This window comes from Nerophis ophidion, linkage group LG14, assembly GCF_033978795.1.
Source record: "Nerophis ophidion isolate RoL-2023_Sa linkage group LG14, RoL_Noph_v1.0, whole genome shotgun sequence".
Classification (NCBI taxonomy): domain Eukaryota; kingdom Metazoa; phylum Chordata; class Actinopteri; order Syngnathiformes; family Syngnathidae; genus Nerophis; species Nerophis ophidion.
Window position 1 is genome coordinate 15048653 of NC_084624.1, and position 26513 is coordinate 15075165.

A 26513-nucleotide genomic window follows, 5' to 3' on the forward strand; every position below is an offset into this window, starting at 1 on the left:
AAGGATAACCCCAAAACCCCACCCCCCCACCCCCCGGGCCGCGGGACAAATTATTAAGCCTTGACCGGTCCGCGGATACAAAAAGGTTGGGGACCACTGATTTAGGGGGTACGCGTATATATAGAGTAGGGCAGTGGTTCTCAAATGGGGGTACGCTTTCCCCTGGGGGTACTTGAAGGTATGCCAAGGGGTACGTGAGATTTTTTAAAAAATATTCTAAAAATAGCAACAAATCAAAAATCCTTTATAAATATATTTATTGAATAATACTTCAACAAAATATGAATGTAAGTTCATAAACTGTGAAAAGAAATGCAATAATCAGTGTTGACAGCTAGATTTGTGGTGGATGTGTTCCATAAATATTGATGTTAAAGATTTCTTTTTTTGTGAAGACATGTTTGGAATTAAGTTGATGAATCCAGATGGATCTCTATTACAATCCCCAAAGAGGGCACTTTAAGCTTATGATTACTTCTATGTGTAGAAATCTTTATTAATAATTGAATCAATTCTCTTTTTTTTAACAAGTTTTCAGTTTTTTTAATATCTTTTTTCCCCCAAATAGTTCAAGAAAGACCACTACATATGAGCAATATTTTGCACTGTTATACAATTCAATAAATCAGAAACTGATTTATTAAATGTTACTTCTTTATCATCTTTTTTCCAACCAAAAATGCTTTGCTCTGATTAGGGGGTACTTGAATTAAAAAAATGTTCACAGGGGGTACATCACTGAAAGAAGGTTGAGAACCACTTTAGTAGGGCTCCACCTCCGTTCCCACTCCATTTCGGTAGATGGCGGTAATGCGCACCAGAAGGTTGTTCGCCAACCGCCATTAAAACAAAGGAAGAAGAAAACCAGAGAGCTGGAAACCATCATTTTCTTCCTAGACCTTCGCCTCTCGTCATCGTCGTTCAGAAGCCAAGTGTAATTCCATCCATTTTTTTGGCCAACTTCGCTATTTTCCATTCATTCGATATCGTCCAATCGTGTTAAATCCCACATCGCTTCGGAAACATTGTCATTTTGTTGGCATTCCGTCGTTGTGTGTTCATTGCAGGCTGGGTGGTGACAGCCATCATGATCGAGAAACCAGAGGCTGCCGTCCAGAGCATTGCTGTAAGTCTGTTTTATTATTTTAATTAAAATTAAAACTTTTATTGTTGCAGTCCCACTGGGGATGGGAATAACCTCTTTCAATCGACTTTATTATTTCATCGAGTCGGGTTGAGTTGTTTCTGCCATGTTACCCTGACCCTCACATACAATAAAGTCCTTTGAAAAGTATCAATTGCATGAAAGTAAACAAACATATAGAGCCGTTCTGGAGCCTTGAGAAAAATAATTTTATGATTGTTACCCAGTTTGGTCCACAAACCCCGTTTCCATATGAGTTGGGAAATTGTGTTAGATGTGAATATAAACGGAATACAATGATTTGCAAATCATTTTCAACCTATATTCAATTGAATGCACTACAAAGACAACATATTTGATGTTCAAATTCACAAGCTTTATTTTTTTTTGTTGTAAATGATAATCAACTTAGAATTTCATGGCTGCAACACGTGCCAAAGTAGTTGGGAAAGGGCATGTTCACCACTGTGTTACATCACCTTTTCTTTTAACAACACTCAATAAATGTTTGGGAACTGAGGAAACTAATTGTTGAAGCTTTGAAAGTGGAATTCGTTCCCATTCGTGTTTTATGTAGAGCAGGGGCCAGGAACCTTTTTGGCTGAGAGACCCCATCCATCCATCCATCCATTTTCTACCGCTTATTCCCTTTCGGGGTCGCGGGGGGCGCTGGCGCCTATCTCAGCTACAATCGGGCGGAAGGCAGGGTACACCCTGGACAAGTCGCCACCTCATCGCAGGGCCAACACAGATAGACAGACAACATTCACACTCACATTCACACACTAGGGCCAATTTAGTGTTGCCAATCAACCTATCCCCAGGTCCATGTCTTTGGAAGTGGGAGGAAGCCGGAATACCCGGAGTGCGTCTGCCTCACAATACGAAGTTCCTGCAGTCCTGGGTTCAAATCCAGGCTCGGGATCTTTCTGTGTGGAGTTTGCATGTTCTCCCCGTGAATGCTGAGAGAGCCATGGAAGCCAAATATTTTAAAATGTATTTCCGTGAGAGCCATATCATGTTTTTTAAACATTGAATACAACTAAATGTGTTCATTTTTATGTAAAACCAACATTAGGGTATTACACGTTTGTTATTCTTTTTAATAACATTTTTATTCTGAAGCTAACTAATAATGAATAAAATACTTCTTACCATTCTTGACTTCTTGAACAGGTGCGGTAGAACAGTCTTTTTCAACCACTCTGCCGTGAGATTATCTAATTTCACCTATATGGGTTAAAAATATTTTTTGCTAACCAGTAATTACAGTCTAAAAATGATGTGGTGTTGAGTGGTCGGTGCTGTTTAGAGCTAATTGCTTTGTAGATGTCGGAAACAGCGGGAGGCAGGGTACAGGTAAAAAAAAGGGTGTCTAATGCTTAAAACATAAATAAACAAAAGGTGAGTTCCCCTATGAAAAGGCATTAAAGCTTAAGGAAGGCTATGCAGAGCAAAAATAAAAATGAACTGGCTACAAAGTAAACAAAAAAACAGAATGCTGGACGACAGCAAAGACTTACTGTGGAGCAAAGACAATGTACATCCGAACATGACATGACAATTGACAATGTCCCCACAAAGAAGGATAAAAACGACTGAAATATTCTTGATTGATAAAACAAAGTAGATGCGGGAAGTAGCGCTCAAAGGAAGACATGAAACTGCTAAAGGAAAATACCAAAAAAAGAGAAAAAGCAACCAAAATAGGAGCACAAGACAAGAACTAAAACACACACAAGAAAACAGCAAACAACTCAAAATAAGTCACGGCGTGATGTGACAGGTGGTGACAGTACATCTACTTTGAGACAAGAGCTATATTGATGCATGCTTGGTTATGGTTTAAAGTCGTATCCAACAATTGTGACAACGACTTTTTACGGTCAACTGAGTTTCGTTTTTAATACATTTCTGCTGGTGGTGTGCCTCCGGATTTTTTAAACTCAAACAATGTGCCTTGGCTCAAAAAAGGTTGAAAAACACTGCGGTAGAAAACGGATGGAGGGATAAAAATGCATGAGAATTTTTTGCATTTTGAACATTATTTTTCACACTGATTACCAGTGGAATTATTCATTACTTATTGTGTTAAGCAATGTAAGATAAGATTAATCTGAGAGCCAGCTGCAGTCATCAAAAGAGCCACATCTGGCTCTAGAGCCATAGGTTCCCTACCTCTGATGTAGAGCTTCAAGGGGAACATTATTACAATTTCAGAAGGGTTAAAACCAATAAAAATCAGTTCCCAGTGGTTTATTTTATTTTTCAAAGTTTTTTTCAAAATTTTACCCATCGTGGAATATCCCGAAAAAAGGCTTTAAAGTGCCTGATTTTCGCTATCTTTAAATCCATCGTACATTTTCCTGTGACGTCATTTAGTGATGCCAACATGGCTGATAGCACAGCAAGATATAGCCACAATAGCTCGGATTCAAACTCGGATTTCAGCGGCTTAAGCGATTCAACAGATTACGCATGTATTGAAACGGATGGTTGGAGTATGGAGGCTGATAGCGGAAATGAAATTGAAGAAGAAACTGAAGCTATTGAGCGAATAGCTATTGAGCGAATAGCTATTGACGCTATTCGGCAATCGCATTCTAACCAACGATTGAGTGTCGCAGGATATCCATACATCTCTGTGCCATGTCTGCCATAGCATCGCCGGTAAAATGTGCAGGAGCAACTTAAATCCGTCGATTGGTAAGTGTTTGTTTGGCATTAAATGTGGGTGGAAGGAAAGGCTGGATGCAAATATAGCTACAAATGTACATACAGCTAGCCTAAATAGCATGTTAGCATCGATTAGCTGGCAGTCATGCCGCGACCAAATATGTCTGATTAGCACATAAGTCAACAAAATCAACAAAACTCACCTTTGTGATTTTGTTGACTTAATCGTTGCAAATGCATCTGCAGGTTATCCAAACATCTCTGTGCCATGTCTGTCTTAGCATCGCCGGTCAAATGTGCAGACACTCTGGCAAATTCAATGGGGGTCTGGCGGCAGATTTCTTGCCAGTGGTGCAACTTGAATATCTCCCTGTTAGTGTTGTTACACCCTCCGACAACACACCGACGAGGCATGATGTCTCCAAGGTTCCAAAAAATAGTCGAAAAAACTGAAAATAACACAGCTGAGACCCGGTGTTTGTAATGTGAAAAGGAAAATGCGGGTGTGTTACCTCGGTGACGTCAGAAAGTGACGTCACCGATAAAACAGAAAGGTGTTTACTTTGCCAAAATTCACCCATTTAGAGTTCGGAAATCAGTTAAAAAAATACATGGCCTTTTTTCTGCAACATCAAGGTATATATTGACGCTTGCATAGGTTTGGTGATAATGTTCCCCTTTAAAGGCCTACTGAAATGAGATTTTCTTATTTAAACGGGGATAGCAGGTCCATTCTATGTGTCATACTTAGGGGTGTAATGGTACGTGTATTTGTATTGAACCGTTTCGGTATGGGGGTTCCGGTTCGGTGCGGAGGAGTACCGAACGAGTTCCATGCGAACATATGTAGTAGCCACTTATGCTAAAGTCATAACAAGCTGCTCCGCTCCGTTCTGCCTCTGTCTCCTACACAGCACCCTGCATTGTCCCTCCCACACAATCATCTGATTGGTTCCAACAGTAGCAATAACAACCAATCAGCAGAGTGTATTCAGAGCGCATCTAGTCAGCGCTTTAGCGTCGAGCAGATAGGCGTTTAGCAGGTGAGCAGCGGACTCTCCAAATTATACTAAACACTTCCAAGTCAACTACTTATTAAACATCACTATGAGCTTGTTGAACTTCTAGAAACAAACTGCTCAGCTCACTCGCAGTCAGTCCTGTTTGAGGTGAAGGCTAGTGAGCTTTTAGCGTAACGTTAGCTCATTTTGCGGTGTGTGTGTGTGTGTGTGTGTGTTAAGGACAGTGTTGATTGAGGTGTGCTGAAGCAGCAAAAAAGGACATTATATTAAATGAAGAGTTTCTGTCGCTGATAGTGTATATAATGATGTAAGTGCATTATTAAGCCTACATGAACTCCATGGTGTTTAGGTATGAATAGTGTCTCCTATTGCTACTTTACTATTTTTTCAGCTATAGTTACATTAATCATTAGTAATGTAGCAGCTTGGTTTTGAATGGCAGGGTCCCTGCTATCACATGTTGATACAAATATAACATTTACATACTAAAAATCAACTACAGGCTTCCCAAATGCTGTAATAAATTAAGCATGATGAGTTGACTTGAAACTGTTTATTGTTGCACTTTTTATATGTAGAAGAAAAGTTGTCATTTTATTTCATCTAAGCAACAACTTAAGGCAGTTTAATGTGGATTCATGTGGGCAAAATTATTATAGTGTTCCCAATGTTAAAATGATTAAGCCATTGTTTACAAATTTGGTAAATAAATAACCAAAAAATGTATATTTTGTTGTTTTCTTACTGTACCGAAAATGAACCGAACCGTGACCTCTAAACAGAAATTTTTGTGTACCGTAACACCCCTAGTCATACTTGATCATTTCGCGATATTGCCAGATTTTTGCTGAAAGGATTTAGTAGAGAACATCGACGATAAAGTTTGCAACTTTCGGTGCTAAGACCAAAGCCCTGCCTCTAACGGAAGTAGCAGACGATGACGTCACAAGGGTGAGGGCTCCTCACATCTTCACATTGTTTATAATGGGAGCCTCCAACAAAAAGAGCTATTCGGACCGAGAAAACGACAATTTCCCCATTTAATTTGAGCGAGGATGAAAGATTTGTGGCTGAGGATATTGATAGCGAAGGACTAGAAAAAAAATCAGTAAATCAGTTTAAAAAAAAAACAAGGCGATTGCATTGTGAGCGATTCAGATGTTTTTAGACACATTTACTAGGATAATTCTGGGAAATCCCTTATTTTTCTATTGTGTTGCTAGTGTTTTAGTGAGATTAAATAGTACCTGATAGTCGGAGGGGTCTGTCCACGGGTGTCTTGACGCCAGTCTCTGAGGGAATTAGTCAGGGCAGCAGCAGCACGACAGAAGTTCCGCTGATCTCCGGTAAGAGGCGACTTTTTACCACAATTTTCTCACCGAAACCTGCCGGTTGACAAGTGGTCGGGATCCATGTTCGCTTGACTGCTCTGATCCATAGTAAAGCTTCACATTCGGGAATTTTAAACAAGGAAACACCGTTTGTTTGTGTGCCTAAAGGCTAAAGCTTCCCACCTCCATCTTTCTACTTTGACTTCTCCATTATTAATTGAACAAATTGCAAAAGATTCAGCAACACAGATGTCCAGAATACTGTTTAATTGCGCAATGAAAAGAGACGACTTTTAGCCGCTAGTGGTGCTGCGCTAATATGTCCCCTCCAACTCGAGACGTCACGCGCACACATCATCATACGCGTCATCATTCCGCGACGTTTTCAATAAGAAACTCTGCTGGAAATTTAAAATTGTAATTCAGTAAACTAAAAAGGCCGTATTGTCATGTGTTGCAATGTTAATATTTCATCATTGATTTATAAACTATCAGACTGCGTGGTCGGTAGTAGTGGGTTTCAGTAGGCCTTTAAACTGCTTGCGTTTCCCACTCTTTCTTGTTTCTCCTTCTCTCAGACTTTAAACCAGTGCACCTTCTTACATACGTTATGTGTGCAACATCACACGTTCCCGCGGAGCAGACAGGTAGCGACACGGTAACTTTAGCTGTGATGCTAACGCTGCGGTGCGGGTGGTAATACGAGAGAGAGAGGAGGTGCGAATCTGGTAACAAATAAAGGAAGAGTTAATTCCCAAGAAAAACGGCACGGAGTCCATCGCCTGGCAGTGGGTTGGCTTCAAGCGGGAAGATGTTGAACATTTATGCGGCAAAAGCATTGCTAATTTATCATCATTTGAAAAGTCACCCGCTAGAGAATAAGGAGTGCTTAAAACTCCGCATGTCAACATCTCCGTTCCGTGCCACACCAACAAAATGCCAAAGCAACTATTTCCAGATCAACACCGTATGAAAAAAATAATCAAGATAACGCTCGCAGTAACCTACCACATAGTGAAGGACATACACTATTTTAATTTCCCCTCGGGGATTGATAACGAATTTCTGATTTCTGATATTTGATTTCCTATTATGCAGCTCATTTTTATTTGACACTTATTGAAATATTTTGTGTGATATCATGCACAAAAGTGCACTTTATTTGTTTTGAACTATTTTTGTGGCGTTCTGCACAAAAAGTGCACTTTAATTTAGTGTTGTTTTGATATGTTATCTTAGTGACATCATACACAAAAGTGCACTAATAGCTTGTTTTAAAATGTCTCTGACAATCTTGCACTTTCTGTTTTGAAATAACATGAATGTTTGTGCCACTGCTTAATAACGGTTTAATAAATACAGTTTTGCTAAATTGACTTAGTTGTGATTTCCCTCTCTGCATGAAAGTTTTAAAATGAGCATATATTAATGAAGTATTAACAAGAATGTTTTAATGTAGACACATAGAATCATCATACTGCTGTGATTATAAGCATCATGTCAGGGCGTTGACCTTAGGGTGATTGTTTTTACGAGATGCAAGTAAAGTAGGATCGGACATGGCTTGGAGGTAAATACATGATTTTATTTGAACTCTAACAAAAGGTACAAAACTAAAGACGCGCACAAAGGCGGAGAACAAACTCGACTAATGAAACAAAAACTAGCATTTGGGCAAAAAAACTATGAACATGAAACAAATAAACACTTACTGTGACAAGAATTCACAAAACTCACGTGGCAGGAAACGAGCAGCAAGAAAACTATGGCAGCATGACAATGGCATGAGTAGTAAGGATATCAAATAACATGGGTGTCCAGGAGGTTATGTCGCCAGGCCGACTGCCTGGCAACTGCAAGCTTAAATATTACCGACCTGATTAGTGACAGGTGCGTGAGTGCTAATCATGAGACAGGTGAAACTAATGAGTAGTCATGGAAACAAAACGAGCAAGAGTGCACAACCAGGAACTAAAAAGAGTCCAAAAAACAAACAGCACATGGCCAAACAAAAACATAATCAACAGACACGTCACATCAAGTGTTCATTCAAGGCTAAGGCAAAATATCTAGATATACAGTGGGGCAAAAAAGTATTTAGCCAGCCACCGATTGTGCAAGTTCTCCCACTTAAAATGATGACAGAGGTCTGTAATTTTCATCATAGGTACACTTCAACTGTGAGAGACAGAATGTGAAAAATAAATCCAGGAATTCACATTGTAGGATTTTAAAGAATTTATTTGTAAATTATGGTGGAAAATAAGTATTAGGTCAACCATTCAAAGCTCTCACTGATAGAAGGAGGTTTTGGCTCAAAATCTCACGATACATGGCCCCATTCATTCTTTCCTTAACACAAATCAATCGTCCTGTCCCCTTAGCAGAAAAACAACCCCAAAGCATGATGTTTCCAACCCCATGCTTCACAGTAGGTGTGGTGTTCTTGGGATGCAACTTGGGAAATTCTTCTTCCTCCAAACACGACGAGCTGAGTTTATACCAAAAAGTTCTATTTTGGATCCATCTGACCACATGACATTCTCCCAATCTTTTTGCTGTATCATCCATCTATCCTTTTCGGTATAAACTCAACTCGTCGTGTTTGGAGGAAGAAGAATAATGTTAATATCTGCTTACTTTGTCTTTTAACAAGATTTATCTACACTCGGTTAAAATTTAATAATATTTTATTCTTCTGTTTATGCTTTACACTAGTTTTGGATGATACCACAAATTTGGGTATCCCTCCGATACCAAGTAGTTACAGGATCATACATTGGTCGTATTCAGAGTCCTCATGTGTCCAGGGATGTATTTCCTGAGATTATAAACATAATATACATTTAAAAAAAAAACGAAAGATGTTGTGATACCAAAAAATAAAGACGTAATCATAGTAGTATTGACTAAAACGCTCCTGTACTTTGTATCATTACAGTGGATGTTAGGTGTAGATTGAACCATGGCGTTTGTTTATATTTTGACGGCGGTGAGCTACGGTGTGGAGTGAAGCATGTTTAGCTATTCCTCGTCCTGCAGGGATGATACTTGTGAGAAACTTACTTTATTTGTCGCCACGGAGGCGAGGATCAGTGATTTAGAAGTTCTACGGCTGAACTTTAGCCGCTAGCTGGCTAGCCATGTCTTTAAAGCACCTCTTCCGGTGGGTGTACCAGTGTTATAACTTCACCTTTATCTTTAGTTGTTAAGGCAAAATTTGTCCGTTCTACCTTTTCTAGCTACATACATTGTCTGTTTGTAAGTACTCTGTGATTGTGCGCTGCCGAACATGCTCGTCTGCTCGTAAACCACCAATGACATGAGGCGCTATAGTACCGAATATGGCTCATTAGTAACGCGGTACTATACTAATACCTGTATGCCATACAACCCTGGTTGTATCTTATTGAAACTGTCCAACATGTGAGTGAATTAAGACTTTTTTGCATTCACAGCATGCATAGCAGGGACTGAAATAATGCTCACAGACATGCAATTCGGCAATCAATAATTTTTGGCCTTCATAGGGTGTAGGACATTAATGGCCAGAGGGGATGGTGGATGCAGCAGAGGGTTGTCGGAGAGCTGAATGGTACAATGTCGGATAATGGAGTTTGCCCATTAGTGTAACTTTACCCTTTCTATGAATTTGTACGTTGTAGGCCTGGGCGATGTAAGGATTTTATTGATAAATTAAATTTTTTTTTGTTACAGACAATTTAGAAAATATAAGAGAAATGTTTTTTTTCCGGCATAATCTTCCACCCCAGTAATTTCCGTAGTTTCCAGCCTTCTCATTTCCTTATCGGTAGGGCTGGGTGATATTACATTTTTTCAATATCTCGATATTTTTAGGCCATGTCACGATACACGATATATATCTCGATATTTTGCCCTAACCTTGAATTAACACTTGATACATACAATCACAGCCATAATGATGATTCTATGTGTCTATATGATTTCCTATTATGCAGCTCATTTTTATTTGACAGTTATGGAAATATCTTGTGTGACATCATGCACAAAAGTGCGCTTTATTTGTTTTAAAGTATTGTAGTGGCATGCTGTACAAAAAGTGCACTTTAATTTAGTGTTGTTTTGATATGTCATCTTAGTGACATCATGCACAAAAAGTGCACTAATGGCTTGTTTTAAAAAGTCTCCCTCTCTGCATGAAAGTTTAAAAGTAGCATATATTAATGCAGTATGAACAAGAATGTTTTAATGTAGACACATAGAAACATCATACTGCAGTGATAATATGCATCAGGTATTATTCAAGGCTAAGGCAAAATATTGAGCTATATATCGTGTATCGTGATATGGCCTAAAGATATCGAGATATTAAAAACAGGCCGTATCGCCCAGCCGTAGTTTAAATCAACATTATAATAATAAGAATTTTGCTTGGAGTAAGATGAAGTACTTTGGCGAAAAATCAGAAAATTTAAAATCAAATTTTTGGGGAAAAAATTATTTTATTTTTAGGCCTTAGCGCCCAGGCCTACTATGTTGAAAAGTTTGTTTTGGTGTGAGCTTGGGAATCATTGATGTTTGGTGAGCTGTCACGATTTGCCAACTAGGTACACTGCAAAAATGTATACTATTTAATTGATAAAATTAGTCAAGTCGGATGACATTATCGGCCATCCAACTCTCAAATAGATCATCAGTCAGTAATAATAAGGATGTAACGCTAGAAACATTTCATATCACAGATTGTGACCAAAATTATCACGATTATCATTATTGTCATGGTATTGCTTAAAAAACACACTCTGAAATCTCTTAACCAAGTTTTATTTGATTTTTTTCAATATATATTTTCCTGAGCAGAAGTCAAAACAATTCCTGATTCAAACCAATTATCCCAGTATGTTATTTGATATACAAACCCCGTTTCCATATGAGTTGAGAAATTGTGTTAGATGTAAATATAAACGGAATACAATGATTTGCAAATCCTTTTCAACCCATATTCAGTTCAATATGCTACAAAGACAACATATTTGATGTTCAAACTGAGAAACATTTTTTTTTCTGCAAATATTTATTAACTTTTGAATTTGAGGCCAGCAACACGTGAAAAAGAAGTTGGGAAAGGTGGCAATAAATACTGATAAAGTTGAGAAATACTCATCAAACACTTATTTGGAACATCCCACAGGTTTGCAGGCTAATTGGGAACAGAAGGGTGCCATGATTGGGTATAAAAGCAGCTTCCATGAAATGCTAAGTAATTCACAAACAAGGATGGGGCGAGGGTCACCAATTTGTAATCAAATTGTCAAACAGTTTTAGAACAACAATTCTCAACGAGCTATTGCAAGGAATTTAGGGATTTTACCATCTACAGTCCGTAAAATCATCAAAAGGTTCAGAGAATCTGGAGAAATCACTGCACGTTAGCGATGATATTACGGACCTTTGATCCCTCAGGCGGTACTGCATCAAAAACCGAAAACCGTGTGTAAAGGATATCATCACATGGGCTCAGGAACACTTCATAAAACCACTGTCAGTAACTACAGTTGGTTGCTACATCTGTAAGTGCAAGTTAAAACTCTATACTATGCAAAGCAAAACCCATTTATCAACAACACCAAGGAACGCCGCTGGCTTCGCCGGGCACGAGCTCATCTAAGATGGACTGATGCAAAGTGGAAAAGTGTTCTGTGGTCCAACAAGTCAACATTTCCAAGTATATTTGGAAACTGTGGACGTGGTGTCCTCCGGAACAAAGAGGAAAATAACCATCCAGATTGTTATAGGCGCAAAGTTCAAAAGCGAGCATCTGTGATGGTATGGGGGTGTATTAGTGCCCAAGGTATGGGTAACTTACACATCTGTGAAGGCAACATTAATGCTGAATGGTCCATACAGGACCAACATATGTTGTCATCCAAGCAACGTTATTATGGACGCCCCTGCTTATTTCAGCAAGACAATGCCAAGCCACGTGTTACAACAGCGTGGTTTCGTAGTAAAAGAGTGCGGGTACTTTCCCGGCCCGCCTGCAGTCCAGACCTGTCCCCCATCGAAATGTGTGGCGCATTATAAAGCGAAAAATACGACAGCGAAGACCCCGGACTGTTGAACGACTAAAACTCTACATAAAACAAGAATGAGATAGAATTCCACTTTCAAAGTTTCAACAATTAGTTTCCTCAGTTCCCAAACGTTTGAGTGTTGTTAAAAGAAAAGGTGATGTAACACAGTGGTGAACATGCCCTTTCCCTACTACTTTGGCATGTGTTGCAGCCATGAAATTCTAAGTTAATTAATATTTGCAAAAAAAAAAAAGTTTATGAGTTTAAACATCAAATATCTTGTCTTTGTAGTGCATTCAACTGAATATGGGTTGAATAGGATTTGCAAATCATTGTATTCCGTTTATATTTACATCTAACACAATTTCCCAACTCATATGGAAACGGGGTTCGTATTAGCTCCTCTTGTCTGCTGACGTATGAGGTATTGCGTAGTGAGTAAGCGTGAAAATGACCCTAAAAACGTCTTTATACTAATATACAGATGTGGGACCAAGTCATTGTTTTGTAAGTCACAAGTAAAGTCTCAAGTCTTTGCTCTCAAGTCCCGAGTCAAGACAGGCAAGTCCCGAGTCAAGACTGGAAAGTCTTCAGTCAAGTCCCCAGTCCTGCATTTTGAGTTTCGCGTTTGTTCAAGTCCTTTTAACCACAGACTGATATATTTACACAGATTGTGTATGCTTTTAAAATGCTGTACTTATTTATTAAACCAAGTGCATTTGAAATTGCAGGAAAAAAAATAATGCTGCATTGCCCTTCCTAATAGCACTATTAACCAGTCATTCCAAACATTTAAGTAATACCTTTACAGAATAAACACATTTGAAAAGACAAGTGCAACCCTACTTACAGTATTTGCACAAAAGTGTTAACATTGTATTTCCTTGGCATATTGCATTGGAATTAGTTCCACAACAGTTTATATCATGTTCTTACCTTATCTCATTGATCTCATCTCATACTGTATGTGTGTTTATGTGTGAGTACAAATGAAAAACATAACAAATACATAAACATAACAATGAAGAGAGTGGTACTTTTTAGATTTCAGGGCCCTATTCAATAGGTACACCTATATATATATATATATATATATATATAATATACATATATATGTGTGTGTGTTTGTGTATATATTAGGGGTGTAACAGTACGAGTATTTGTATTGAACCGGTTCGGTACGGGGTGTACTGAGTGAGTTTCTAAACTAAAGTCTTAACAAGCTGCTTTGCTTCTTCTGCCGCTGTCTCAGCACCCAGCATTGTCCCACCCACACAACCATCTGATTGGTTACATATATAGCGGTAACAGCCAATCTGCAGTGCGTATTCAGAGCGCATGTAGTAAATGCTTCAGCGTCGAGCAGATAGGTGTTTAGCAGGTGAGCATAAAGCAGCGTACTCTCCCCAAATGATAATAAAAACCTTCCAGTCTACTACTAGTAACATCACTATGAGCCCGTTGACCCTCTAGAAACTTAAACTTCAGCTCAGCTCGCTCGCAGTTCTGGCTTGAAGTGGAGGCTAATTAGCTTTTAGCGTAACGTTAGCAAATTTTTTCTCTGTGTGTGTGTGTGCGTGCGTTTTACGGACAGAAAAGCTTTGAATGGCACGGTCCCAGTTATCACATGTTGATAAAAATATAACATTTACGTAATAAAAATCAACTACAGTCTTCCCAAATGCTGTGATAAATTAAGCATGATGAGTTGACTTGAAACTGTTTAATGTTGCACTTTTTATATGTAGAAGAAAAGTTTTGTCATTTTATTTAATCTGAGCAACAATTTGAGGTAGTTTAATGTTGATTAACGTGGGCAGAATTATTATCGTGTTCCCAATGTTAAAAGGATAAAGCCATTGTTTACAAAGTTGGTAAACAAGTAACCAAATAATTTATATTTTGTTGTTTTCTTACTGTATCAAAAATGAACCGAACCGTGACCTCTAAATTGAGGTATGTACCGAACCGAAATTTTTGTGTACCGTTACACCCCTAGTATATAATGTATGTATGGCTGGCCAGATCTGGCCCTCAGGCCTTGAGTTTGAAACATGTCTGAGTTGTTCATACAAGTTTAGATTGGGATATCCATCCATTTCTACCACTTATTCCCTTTTGGGGCCGCGGGGGGCGCTGGCACCTATCTCAGCTACAATCGGGCGGAAGGCGGGGTACACCCTGGACAAGTCGCCACCTCATTGCAGCGCCAACACAGATAGACATGACATTTCTTAATGGAGAAAGACGTTAATGCCTTTTGTGTTCTTGTTAGCATTTAAGCTAACAAGCAAGCTATTGCTAGTCGGTCCATAAGTTCATCAATGTTCAGTTATTAACCACTATTTTTCGATGATTTTAATTTTAAAAAAGTAATGCTAACTTTTGGGAACTTTAGCGCGGTTTTCATTACCATCGTTAATCGTTACATCCCTACTAGTTAAATTTGTTTATCCCTAGGACTATTTGCTTTCCACCCTTTTTCTTCAAAGCATCACACTTTCTGCAAAATACAACAAAGTCGTGCATGACTCCCTTCAAGTATCCGCCCTGCCCCACAACTCTCCACCGTGACTATAAATAGTATGATTTGTCAATAAAGTTGTTATAACTATTCCACTGCATAACATTGCAAGCCTATTACCATTAAAGGAGACAACACTTTCGCGCCCCGCTATTTGAGAAGGACTGGACTATGGCAAAGACCAATCTGAATTCAGTCTGTAAGTGTTTGATGCATTCTGTTGCCTATACTAAATCGGTGCATTTCTGTGTTTATCGACCAGCAGCGGAATCTGGAGGGCTATGTAGGATTTGCCAATCTTCCCAACCAGGTGTATCGCAAGTCGGTTAAAAGAGGCTTTGAGTTTACATTGATGGTTGTCGGTAAGTAGAAAACCTCTTCATTCTACACAGTCTGTTTTTCATGTTGTATGTTTGTGTATATGCCTCACAATATGAAGGTACCGGGTTCGATCCCGGGGTCTTTGTGTGGAGCAAAAAAAGAAAGCACCACCAAGTGCGTCGACTTCGTCTCTGATGCCATTCAGAATTTGACCTGTACGTTATTATTTCTATTTCACTATTTTTTTGTATTTTGATATTTCCCTAATTTTTTTTAATTTTTATATTTCCATAATTTTATGATTGTTTTGTTCTTTGAAGGAACGATCTTAAAGGCCTACTGAAACCCACTACTACCCACCACGCAGTCTGATTGTTTATATTTCAATGATGAAATACTAACATTGCAACACATGCCAATACGGCCTTTTTGGTTTACTAAATTGCAATTTGAAATTTCCCGCGAGTTTCTTGTTGTAAACGTCGCGGAATGATTACGCGTATACGTGACGTCATGGACTTTCAGGAAATATTAGCGCTGCACCACTAGCGGCTAAAAGTCGTCTGCTTTAATCGCATAATTACACAGTATTTTGGACATCTGTGTTGCTGAATCTTTTGCGATTTGTTCATTTAATAATGGAGACTATAAAGAACAATGCTGTTGGTGGAAAGCGGTGGATTGCAGCTGTCTTTATCACCGAGACACAGCCGGTGTTTCTTTGTTTGTTGTGAAGCAGAGCGGTCAAGGGAACATGTTTTCTCTACGTCAACCGGCATGTTTTTGGATGGGGAAATTGTGAAATATATCTTACCGGAGACATTAGTGGATTATTCGTCGTCCTGCAGCAGCTGTCAAAAAAGGCAGCTGTGAGCTTGGCTCCTCAGCTTCTCTCTGAGATACTGCGTGTTCACCGCAGCCATCCGACCTCGAGGTATGTCTTTACAATCTTTAAAATCTCACTAAAACACTATTAAAACAATAAGCAGATAAGGGATCTTCCAGAATTATCCTCGTAAATGTGTCTAATTACATCTGAAACGCTCACACTGCCGCCGCCCACAGCCGTCGCTTTTTTTTTTCTTTTTTCTAGTCCTTCACTATCAATATCCTAATTCACGATTCTTTCATCCTCGCTCAAATTAATGGGGAAATTGTCGCTTTCTCGGTCCAAATTGCTCTTACTGCTGGTGGCTCCCATTGTAAACAATGTGAATATGTGTGGAGCCCTGCAACTCGTGACGTCACGCGCACATACTTCCGGTAAATGCAGGGCTTTTCTATTAGCGACCAAAAGTTGCAAACTTTATCGTCGATGTTCTCTACTAAATCCTTTCAGCAAAAATATGGCAATATCGCGAAATGATCAAGTATGACTCATAGAATGGACCTGCTATCCCCGTTTGAATAAGAAAATGTCATTTCAGCAGGCCTTTAATATTGCAATGCATTGATTTTACTGAGGTTAGTTAGTACACAGTCATAGCCATAAATGCAATGGTAATTATAATTTGCATAATAATTTTTGGGTGTTTCAGTTTTTGACCTTGTTTTACTCATTTTCCGTTTCAGACAAAACGTTTCATTTTGGTGCATCTAGGGCTGGGTGATATGGCCTTTTTTTAATATCTCGATATTTTCAGGCCATGTCACGATACACGGTATGTATCTCGATATTTTACATTAGCCTTGTATGAACACTTGATGCCTATAATCGCAGCAGTATGGTGATTCTATGTGTCTGCTTTAAATCATTCTTGTTCACACTGTATTGATATATGCTAATTTTAAACTTTCATGCAGAGAAGGAAATCACAACTAAATAAATTTACCAAAGTTATACTTAATAAACAGTTATTAAGCAGTGGCACAAACGTTCATGTCATTTCCAAACAGAAAGTGCAAGATTGTCAGAGACATTTTAAAACAAGCTATGAGTGCACTTTTGTGCATGATGTCACTAAGATGACATATCAAAACAATGCAGAATTAAAGTGTACTATTTTTATTTCATAGAACGCCACTACAATAGTTAAAAACAAATAAAGTGCACGTTTGGGCATGATGTCACAAGATATTTCAATAACTGTCAAATAAAAATGAGCTGCATAATAGGTTCCTGCGGACGTTATCTCCTTCAGCTGTTGACTTTTTTTTTTAATACTGTGTTAATCTGGAAATAGTTGCTTCGGCATTTTGTTGGTGTGGCACCGGCCGTAGATGTTGACATGCACAGTTTCAAGCACTCCTCATTCTCTAGTGACTTTTCAAATGATGCTACATTAGTAGTGCTGCTACTTTTTGTAGCAACGCTTTTGCCGCATTAATGTTGAACATATTCCCGCTTGAAGGCAAACCACCGCCGGACATGGACTCCCTGCTGTTTTTCTTGGGAATTAATTCTTCCTAAGAACATCGACGATAAAGTTTGCAACTTTTGGTCGCTAATAGAAAAGCCCTGCCTTTACCGGAAGTATGTGCGCGTGACGTCATGAGTTGCAGGGCTCCACACATATTCACATTGTTTATAATGGCAGCCACCAGCAGTAAGAGCAATTTGGACCGAGAAAGCGACCATTTCCCCATTAATTTGAGCGAGGATGAAAGATTTGTGAATTAGGATATTGATAGTGAAGGACTAGAAAAAGAAGAAAAAAAAGCGACGGCTGTGGTTGGCGGCAGTGTGAGCGTTTCAGATGTAATTAGACACATTTACGAGGATAATTCTGTAAGATCCCTTATTTGCTTATTGTTTTAATAGTGTTTTAGTGAGATTTTAAAGATTGTAAAGACATACCTCGAGGTCGGATGGCTGCGGTAAACACGCAGTATCTCAGAGAGAAGCCGAGGAGCCAAGCTCACAGCTGCCTTTTTTGACAGCTGCTGCAGGACGACGAATAATCCACTAATGTCTCCAGTAAGATATATATCACAATTTCTCCATCCAAAAACATGCTGGTTGACGTAGAGAAAACATGTTCCCTTGACCGCTCTGCTTCACAACAAACAAAGAAACACCGGCTGTGTCTCGGTGCTAAAGACAGCTGCAATCCACCGCTTTCCACCAACAGCATTGTTCTTTATAGTCTCCATATTAAATGAACAAATCGCAAAAGATTCAGCAACACAGATATCCAAAATACTGTGTAATTATGCGATTAATTTGTTACCATCTGCGAGTGGTAATACCTCTCGTATTACCACTCGCAGCACTCTGCTTGCATCACAGCTAACGTTTCCATGTCGCTACCTCTCTGCTCCGCGGGAGCATGTGACGTTGCACACGTGACGTGTGTAAGAAGGTGCGCTTGGTTTACGTCTCTGCGAGAAGGAGAGACAAAGACTGGGAAACGCATGCAATGTAATGCCCGCAGCTTAAAGCAACTGCGTGAGAATGTATACTCGAATATCACGATATAGTCATTTTCTATATCGCACAGAGACACACCTGCGATATATCGCCCAGCCCTAGGTGCATCCATAATTTTAATTTAAAACAATAATACCAACTAGTTTTACAGCGGTTTATAAATTAATACCGTTAATTGTTACAGGCCTAATTTGCACTATACCGACCTTTGAACTTGTCTTGTCAGAAAGTACTTACACGGGATTATTAAAAAATAACACAATCAAATAGCATTTTTAAACACAACTCACTGGTGAGTGTGCTATTTTTAGAACAAGCTCGTGAGTGCCCGTGGGCAACAGCGTTGGTGACCCCTGCTCTAAATCATCTGCAGTTGACTGTTTCCTCATCCATCATAATAAGGGGCTCCCCAACCTCTGTATGGTAAAATATCCCCTGCTCTGTATTGTATTGGGATACAATACATACTTCCCGCAGTTGAATACATATTAATGTCAACTGTATGGATTGGAGAAAATAGAAATTAATTCAAATGTGTGCATTCATTAACTTTTAATTGCCAATTTAAAAAATAGTGACGGAGGGCATATCATAGGGCTGTATGGATAAACGGTATTAATGTTAACCGCACTTAAACTCAACCTTTTATTATTATTTTCAATTTTTTTATTTATTAGTATCACGGTTTTGACCAGTTTGAAAAACTCACGGACAAGCTGTTGTTTGATCTTTAGCCTAAATGCTAACAAGACAACAAGACACATTAATGTTGTTACCCATTAAGAAACATACCTCAATCTGAACATAAACATTACTGTTTGAGTAACTAAGCTATTTAAAGGCCTACTGAAACCCACTACTACCGACCACGCAGTCTGATAGTTTATATATCAATGATGAAATATTAACATTGCAACACATGCCAATATGGCCTTTTTAGTTTACTAAATTGCAATTTAAAATTTCCCGCGAGTTTTTTGTTGAAATCGTCGCGGAATGATGACGCGTACGCGTGACGTCAAGGACTGTAAGGAAATATTCTGCTTTAACCGCATAATTACACAGTATTTTGGACATCTGTGTTGCTGAATCTTTTGCAATTTGTTCATTTTATAATGGAGACTATAAAGAACAATGCTGTCGGTGGAAAGCGGTTGATTGCAGCTGTCTTTGCAGCCGGTGTTTCTTTTTTTGTTGTGAAGCAGAGCGGTCAAGCGAACATTTTTTCTCTGCGTCAACCAGCATGTTTTTGGATGGGGAAATTGTGATATATATATATCTTGCCGGAGACATCAGTGGATTGTTCGTCATCCTGCAGCAGCTGTGAAAAAAGGCAGCTGTGAGCTTGGCTCCTCGGCTTCTCTCTGAGACACTGCTTGTACACCGCAGCCATCCGACCTCAATGTATCTCTTTACAATCTTTAAAATCTCACTAAAACACTATTAAAACAATAAGCAGATAAGGGATCTTCCAGAATTATCCTATTAAATGTGTCTAATTACATCTGAAACGCTCACACTGCCGCCGCCCGCAGCCGTCGCTTTTTTATTTTTTTGAATTATTTTATTTTATTTTATTTTTTATTTTTTTCGAGTCTCCTAATTCACAAATCTTTCATCCTCGCTCAAATTAATGGGGAAATTGTCGCTTTCTTGGTCCAAATTGCTCTTACTGCTGGTGCCTCCCATTATAAACAATGTGAATATGTGTGGAGCCCTGCAACTCATGACGTCACGCGCACATACTTCCGGTAAAGGCAGGGCTTTTCTATTAGCGACCAAAAGTTGCAAACTTAATCGTCGATGTTCTCTACTAAATCTTTTCAGCAAAAATATGGCAATATCGCGAAATGATCAGGTATGACACATAGAATGGACCTGCTATTCCCGTTTAAAGAAGAAAATCTCATTTCAGTAGGCCTTTAATTGGGCACCTTGAACCTACATTTTGTGCTCTCATAGAACACGGTGATCAATGTATACTTGGAGGAATATGACACAGAGGTGTTTTTACAGTACAGACACCACACTGCTCGCCAGAACAATCTTATTAGTGAAGCATAAGAAACACAAAACATGCAAAATAGTGGCCTTTCTAACAGTGGGTCTTTTTATTGTACTTATTTAAAAATATACCGATTCCAGTGTTTGTATAGGTAGTTTTTGAGTGCATTCAACAATACTGCAGTGGACTGTTTTCGTCAAAATAATGTGATCTTAGCAATTTATTAATGCACACGAAATGTGACTTAAATAAAATAAACATGTTTCTACATAGTTCATTATTTTAGTATGCACCAAGCAGAGATAATTTAAATAAGCAATGAATTGGGTTCGCCCAATTGTTAAAATGATGTACAGTTGTGATCAAAATTATTCAACCCCCACACAATTTTGGTGTTTTAGCATGTTGGACAATTATCCTGTATTTTGTTTATAGTCATATCAAATAAAGATGCATTAAATAGACAAATGCCACTTGAATTACAACATTATATTTTGTAACATACCAAACAGTGTCATTTCTCTTAATATCTCATTGACAAAATTATTCAACCCCTTGAAGATCATAACTCTTAAGAACAGAATTTAAATAAGGTCTTTTCAACCAGGTGTTGAAAACACCTGTAGATGTGATTAGAACCATAACAAGCAACAATTAAACTGATTGAAAAAGACTGTGACGCTCAGCTTCTTGCAGATGGTCAATGGTGTATTTGCAACATGGTGAAGTCCAGGGAGTGGTCAAAGAAGTCAAGAGAGGAGGTAATTTCTCTTCATAAGAAAGGACATGGTTATAAGAAAATAGCAAAGACATTACACATTCCAAGAGATACAGTTGGGAGCATAATTCGCAAGTTTAAAGCTAAAGGCACAGTGGAAACACTACCTGGGCGTGGTAGAAAGAGGATGCTGTGTGCAACTGCTGTCCGGTCGGTATTTGAAGTGTACAGTGGTGAAAAACCCCCGGGTAACAGCTGAGGAACTACAACAGGACATTGCAGAGGGGGGAACGCAGGTTTCGTCCCAGACAATAAGGTGCGCACTACGAGATGAAGGCCTCCATGCCAGAACTCCCAGGTGCACCCCACTTCTGACTACTAGGCACAAGAAAAATAGACTCCAGTATGCCAAAAATTATCTGGACAAACCCCAAAGGTTTTGGGAAACTGTTCTATGGAGTGATGATACAAAACTGGATCTCTTTGGGCCTATGAATCAACGTTATGTCTGGAGGAGAAAAAAATGAAGCTTACAAAGAGAAGAAAACCTGGCCTACTGTTAAGCATGGTAGGGGGTCAAGCATGCTCTGGGGCTGCTTCTCTGCCTCAGGTACCGAGAATCTCCAGCGCGTTCAAGGCATTATGAATTCTATTTCCTAGCAGGATATATTAGCTGCAAATGTCATGAAGTCAGTGACGAAGCTGAGGCTTGGGAGAAGTTGGACCTTCCAACAGGACAACGATCCCAAGCATACCTCCAAATCAACATCAGAGTGGTTGCAGAAGAAGGGCTGGAAGACTCTGGAGTGGCCTTCACAGTCGCCAGACCTAAATCCTATAAAAAACCTGTGGTGGGACTTGAAGAAGGCAGTTGCAGCACGCATGCCCAGGAATATGAATGAACTGGAGGCCTTTGCCCAAGAGGAATGGGCTAAAATACCAGTAGATGCTTGTGTCCGGTTATGTATCACGTTTGAAGGATGTCATTACTGCCAAAGGGTGTTCTACTAAGTACTCAAGATGCATGTAACTAGGGGGTTGAATAATTTTGTCAATGAGATATTAAGAAAAATGTCCTTTTTTGGTATTTTGTAAAATAGTGTTACAATTTAAGTTGCATTTTTTCTATTTGACACATCTTTATTTGATATGACTATAAAAAAAATACAGAATAAATGTCCAACTTGCTAAAACACCAAAATTGTGTGGGGGTTGAATAATTTTGATCCCAACTGTACATATACATTAGATCAGTGGTTCTCAAATGGGGGTACGCGTACCACTGGGGGTACTTGAAGGTATGCCAAGGGGTACGTGAGATTTTTTTTTTTGTATTCTAAAAATAGCAACAATTCCAAAAAAATATATAAATATATTCATTAAATACTACTTCAACAAAATATGAATGTAAGTTCATAAACTGTGAAAAGAAATGCAACAATGCAATATTCAGTGTTGACAGCTACATTTTTTGTGGACATGTTCCATAAATATTGATGTTAAAGATTTATTTTTTGTGAAGAAATGTTTAGAATTAAGTTGATGAATCCAGATGGATCTCTATTACAATCCCCAAAGAGGGCACTTTAAGCTGATGATTACTTCTATGTGTAGAAATCTTTATTTTTAATTGAATCACTTGTATATTTTTCAACAAGTTTTTAGTTATTTTTATATATATTTTTTCCAAATAGCTCAAGAAAGACCACTACAGATGAGCAATATTTTGCACTGTTATACAATTTAATAAATCAGAAACTGATGACATAGTGCTGTATTTTACTTCTTTATCTCTTTTTTTTTTTTAACCAAGAATGCTTTGCTCTGATTAGGGGGTACTTGAATTAAAAAAATGTTCACGGGGGTACATCACTGAAAAAAGGTTGAGAACCACTGCATTGGATTACGTATTAATATTTAACAAATACCAAAGTATAATTTGTTTAAAACAAAAAAGAATAATTGAATATTCTGTAATATACACAAGCATTATATTGCATATTAATAATATTGAGATGTAATTTGTAGAAGTATTAAATACTGTGTGAACATCACATTATAGGATTGTATTATACATTATAATATTAAATATATTTAATCACATGCTTCCGCTCGAGTGCAGCTGGGATAGGCGAAGGGGTCCGGAGAGGGACACGCGGTAGGAAATGGATGGATGGATGCCTTTAATGCAGCATTTAGACCTAAAAATATTTAGTCTGTTCTGTTGTTCAAATTTGACATGTCAACTTTATTGGTCTCATTACACCTCAAACATGATCACATTTGTCTATTTTTAATTGATGCCATCACGCCTCAATAATCATATTTTTGTGTTTTATAAATAAAGTTGGTATGGCATGGTATGGTATTTTGTATTGATGGTTTCATCCCAACTCAACCATAATTATATTGTTGTATTTTGTACACCACACAACCACACAAACACCACTAATGAGCTAGATCTTATGTTTTGTGACTCTGAGAATGCAGTACAAACCTTTACTTGACTTCATGCACTCTGAATGTTTTAACATCCTGGCTCAAAGGATTCAGACTTTTTTACTAATTCATGTAGTGTGCAGAAAACATTTCCAAGCTCCAACTAGCTGCAAGTGCCCTTACTTACTTCCTCTTTACATCGTCAACTTCTCCCTGCCGGATCAAACATGACCCTCTCTTGGCTGTCAATTGTACGTCCAGAATTTATTTTCCATGTAAAGTATTGACCAAATATTAGTAAAATCCATCCATTCATTTTCTACTGCTTGTTCCTTTCGGGGTCACATGGGGTGCTGGAGTTTATCTCAGCTGCATTCGGGCGGAAGTGTATATAATAAAATGTGCCTCAACTAGGGCTGGGCGATATGGCCTTTTATTAATATCTCGATATTGTTAAGCCATATCACGATCGATACACAATATATATATATATCTCCATATTTTGCTTTAGCCTTGAATTAACACTTGATGCATATAATCACAGCAGTATGATGAATCTATGTGTCTACATTAAAACATTCTTGTTCATACTGCATTAATATATGCTCATTTTAAAATTTCATGCAGAGAGGGAAACTACAATTAAGTCAATTTACCAAAACTGTATTTATTAAACAGGTTTTAAGCAGTGGAACAAACATTCATGTCATTTCCAAAACAGAAAGTGCAAGATTGTCAGAGACATTTTAAAACAAGCTATTACTGCACTTTTGTGCATGATGTCACTAAGATGACATATCAAAACAACACTAAATTAAAGTGCACTTTTTGTTCAGAACGCCACTACAATAGTTTAAAACAAATAAAGTGCACTTTTGTGCATGATGTCACACAAAATATTTCAATGAGTGTCTAATTAAAATGAGCTGCATAAGAGGAAATCAAATCGCTATGTGGTAGGTTACTACGGACGTTATTAAATTCTGTTGTTGACTATTTTTTTCTTACAACCTGGAAATGGTTGCTTTGGCATTTTGTGGGTGTGGCACCGAATGGAGATGTTGACATGCAGTTCAAGCACTCTTCATTCTGTAGCTGGGGACTTTTCAAATGATGCTACGTATTAGCAGTAGGTGGTACTTTTTGTAACAACGCTTTTGCCGCATACTTGTTCGACACATTCCCGTTTGATGCCAAACCACCGCCAAACGATGGACCCCCTGCTGTTTTTCTTAGGAATGAATCCTTCCTTCATTTGTTGCCAGATTGGCACCTTCTTTCTCTCGTATTACCACTCCGCTACCATCACAGCCAGGCTGCTACCTCTCATGCGAGGGCGTATGACGCCTCAATAAGTGACGTATGTAAGCAGGTGCGCTTGTCTGTGAGAAAGAGAGACAGGGAAGAGTGGGAAGAGCCTGTAGTGTAATGCCTTCAGCTAAAAGCAACTGCGTGAGAACGTATACTTGAATATCACGATATAGTCATTTTCTATATCGCACAGAGACAAATCCCTGATATATCGAGTATATAGATATATTGCCCAGCCCTAGCCTCAACACAAATTTCCTTCAAGATATGTGTTCATTACAATCTCCCATTACTGCATAATAATAATAGGGACGGCGTGGCGCAGTGGGAGAGTGGCCGTGCGCTACCCGAGGGTCACGGGTTCAAATCCCACCTAGAACCAACCTCGTCACGTCCGTTGTGTCCTGAGCAAGACACTTCACCCTTGCTCCTGATGGGGCCTGGTTGGCGCCTTGCATGGCAGCTCCCTCCATCAGTGTGTGAATGTGTGTGTGAATGGGTAAATGTGGAAGTAGTGTCAAAGCGCTTTGAGTACCTTGAAGGTAGAAAAGCGCTATACAAGTACAACCCATCATTTATAATTGTAAACATTGTTTTGAGTCATGAAAAGGGGGATTGAATATAGGGCTGGGCCATATTGGCTTTTATTAATATCGCAATATTTTTAGGCCATTTTGCAATATACAATATATATATTACGATATTTTGCCTTGGCCTTGAATGAACACTTGATGCATATAATCACAGCAGTATGATGATTCTATGTGTCTACATTAAAACATTCTTCTTCATACTGCATTAATATATGCTACTTTTAAACTTTCATGCACAGAGGGAAATCACAACTAAGTCAATTGACCAAAAGTGTATTTATTAAATACTCTTCATTCTCTCACGGGGGACTTTTTAAATGAAAGAACAAATTAGAATAGAATAGAAAGTACTTTATTGATCCCTGGGGGAAATTCAGCACCACAGTTCGCTCACAATAAACAATAATAATAATAATAAATAATATATGACATATATTATATATATAATATATGAATACTATAAATATATTCTACATTTAAGTGCAGTCAAGAAGGAACATATGCATTAGAATGAATAGTGTTGCTACCTTTTTGTAGTAACACTTCTGCTGCATACTTTGCATATTGCTGTTGTCTGCTGAATATCTTCCCACTTGAAGCCAAACCACTGCCAGATGATGGATCCCCTGCTCTTTATTTTGGGCATTTACTGTTCTTCCTCCATTTGTGATCAGTTTCGCACCTTCTCTCTCTTGTATTGTCACAAGCGCCGCTCCGCTCGACCTGCCTCAGCTAACGTTAGCCATGCTGCTACCTCTCTGGTCGGCAAGAGCGTATGACGCCAGATGCGCGACAGTATGTGACGTATGTAAGAAGGCGGGCTTGTTTTCCGTTTCTGTGAGAAGGAGAGACGAGGAGGAGTGAGAAACGCCAGTAGTGTAATGCCCGCAGCTAAAAGCAACTGTGTGAGAACATATAATCGAATATTACGATATAGTAATTTTCTATATCGCACAGAGACAAACCTGCGTTATATGGTTTATATCGATATATCGCCCAGCCC

At 38.6% G+C, this 26513-nt stretch overlaps 1 protein-coding gene across 2 annotated transcripts in view; it reads left to right on the plus strand.

Moving 5' to 3' along the window:
* The first annotated feature begins 845 nt into the window (after positions 1 to 845).
* The window catches only part of LOC133568177 (septin-7-like), a 119232-nt gene continuing 93564 nt past the window's right edge, over positions 846 to 26513 (plus strand). Inside the window, exons 1-3 of one of the 2 annotated variants that reach the window (XM_061919922.1) lie at positions 846 to 934; positions 1068 to 1126; positions 15016 to 15115. In XM_061919922.1, coding sequence (XP_061775906.1) covers positions 1088 to 1126; positions 15016 to 15115 — 139 coding nt within the window. In that variant the 5' untranslated portion in view covers positions 846 to 934; positions 1068 to 1087. The remainder of the gene's footprint in view (positions 935 to 1067; positions 1127 to 15015; positions 15116 to 26513) is intronic. The other variant, XM_061919923.1, reaches the window with a different exon arrangement.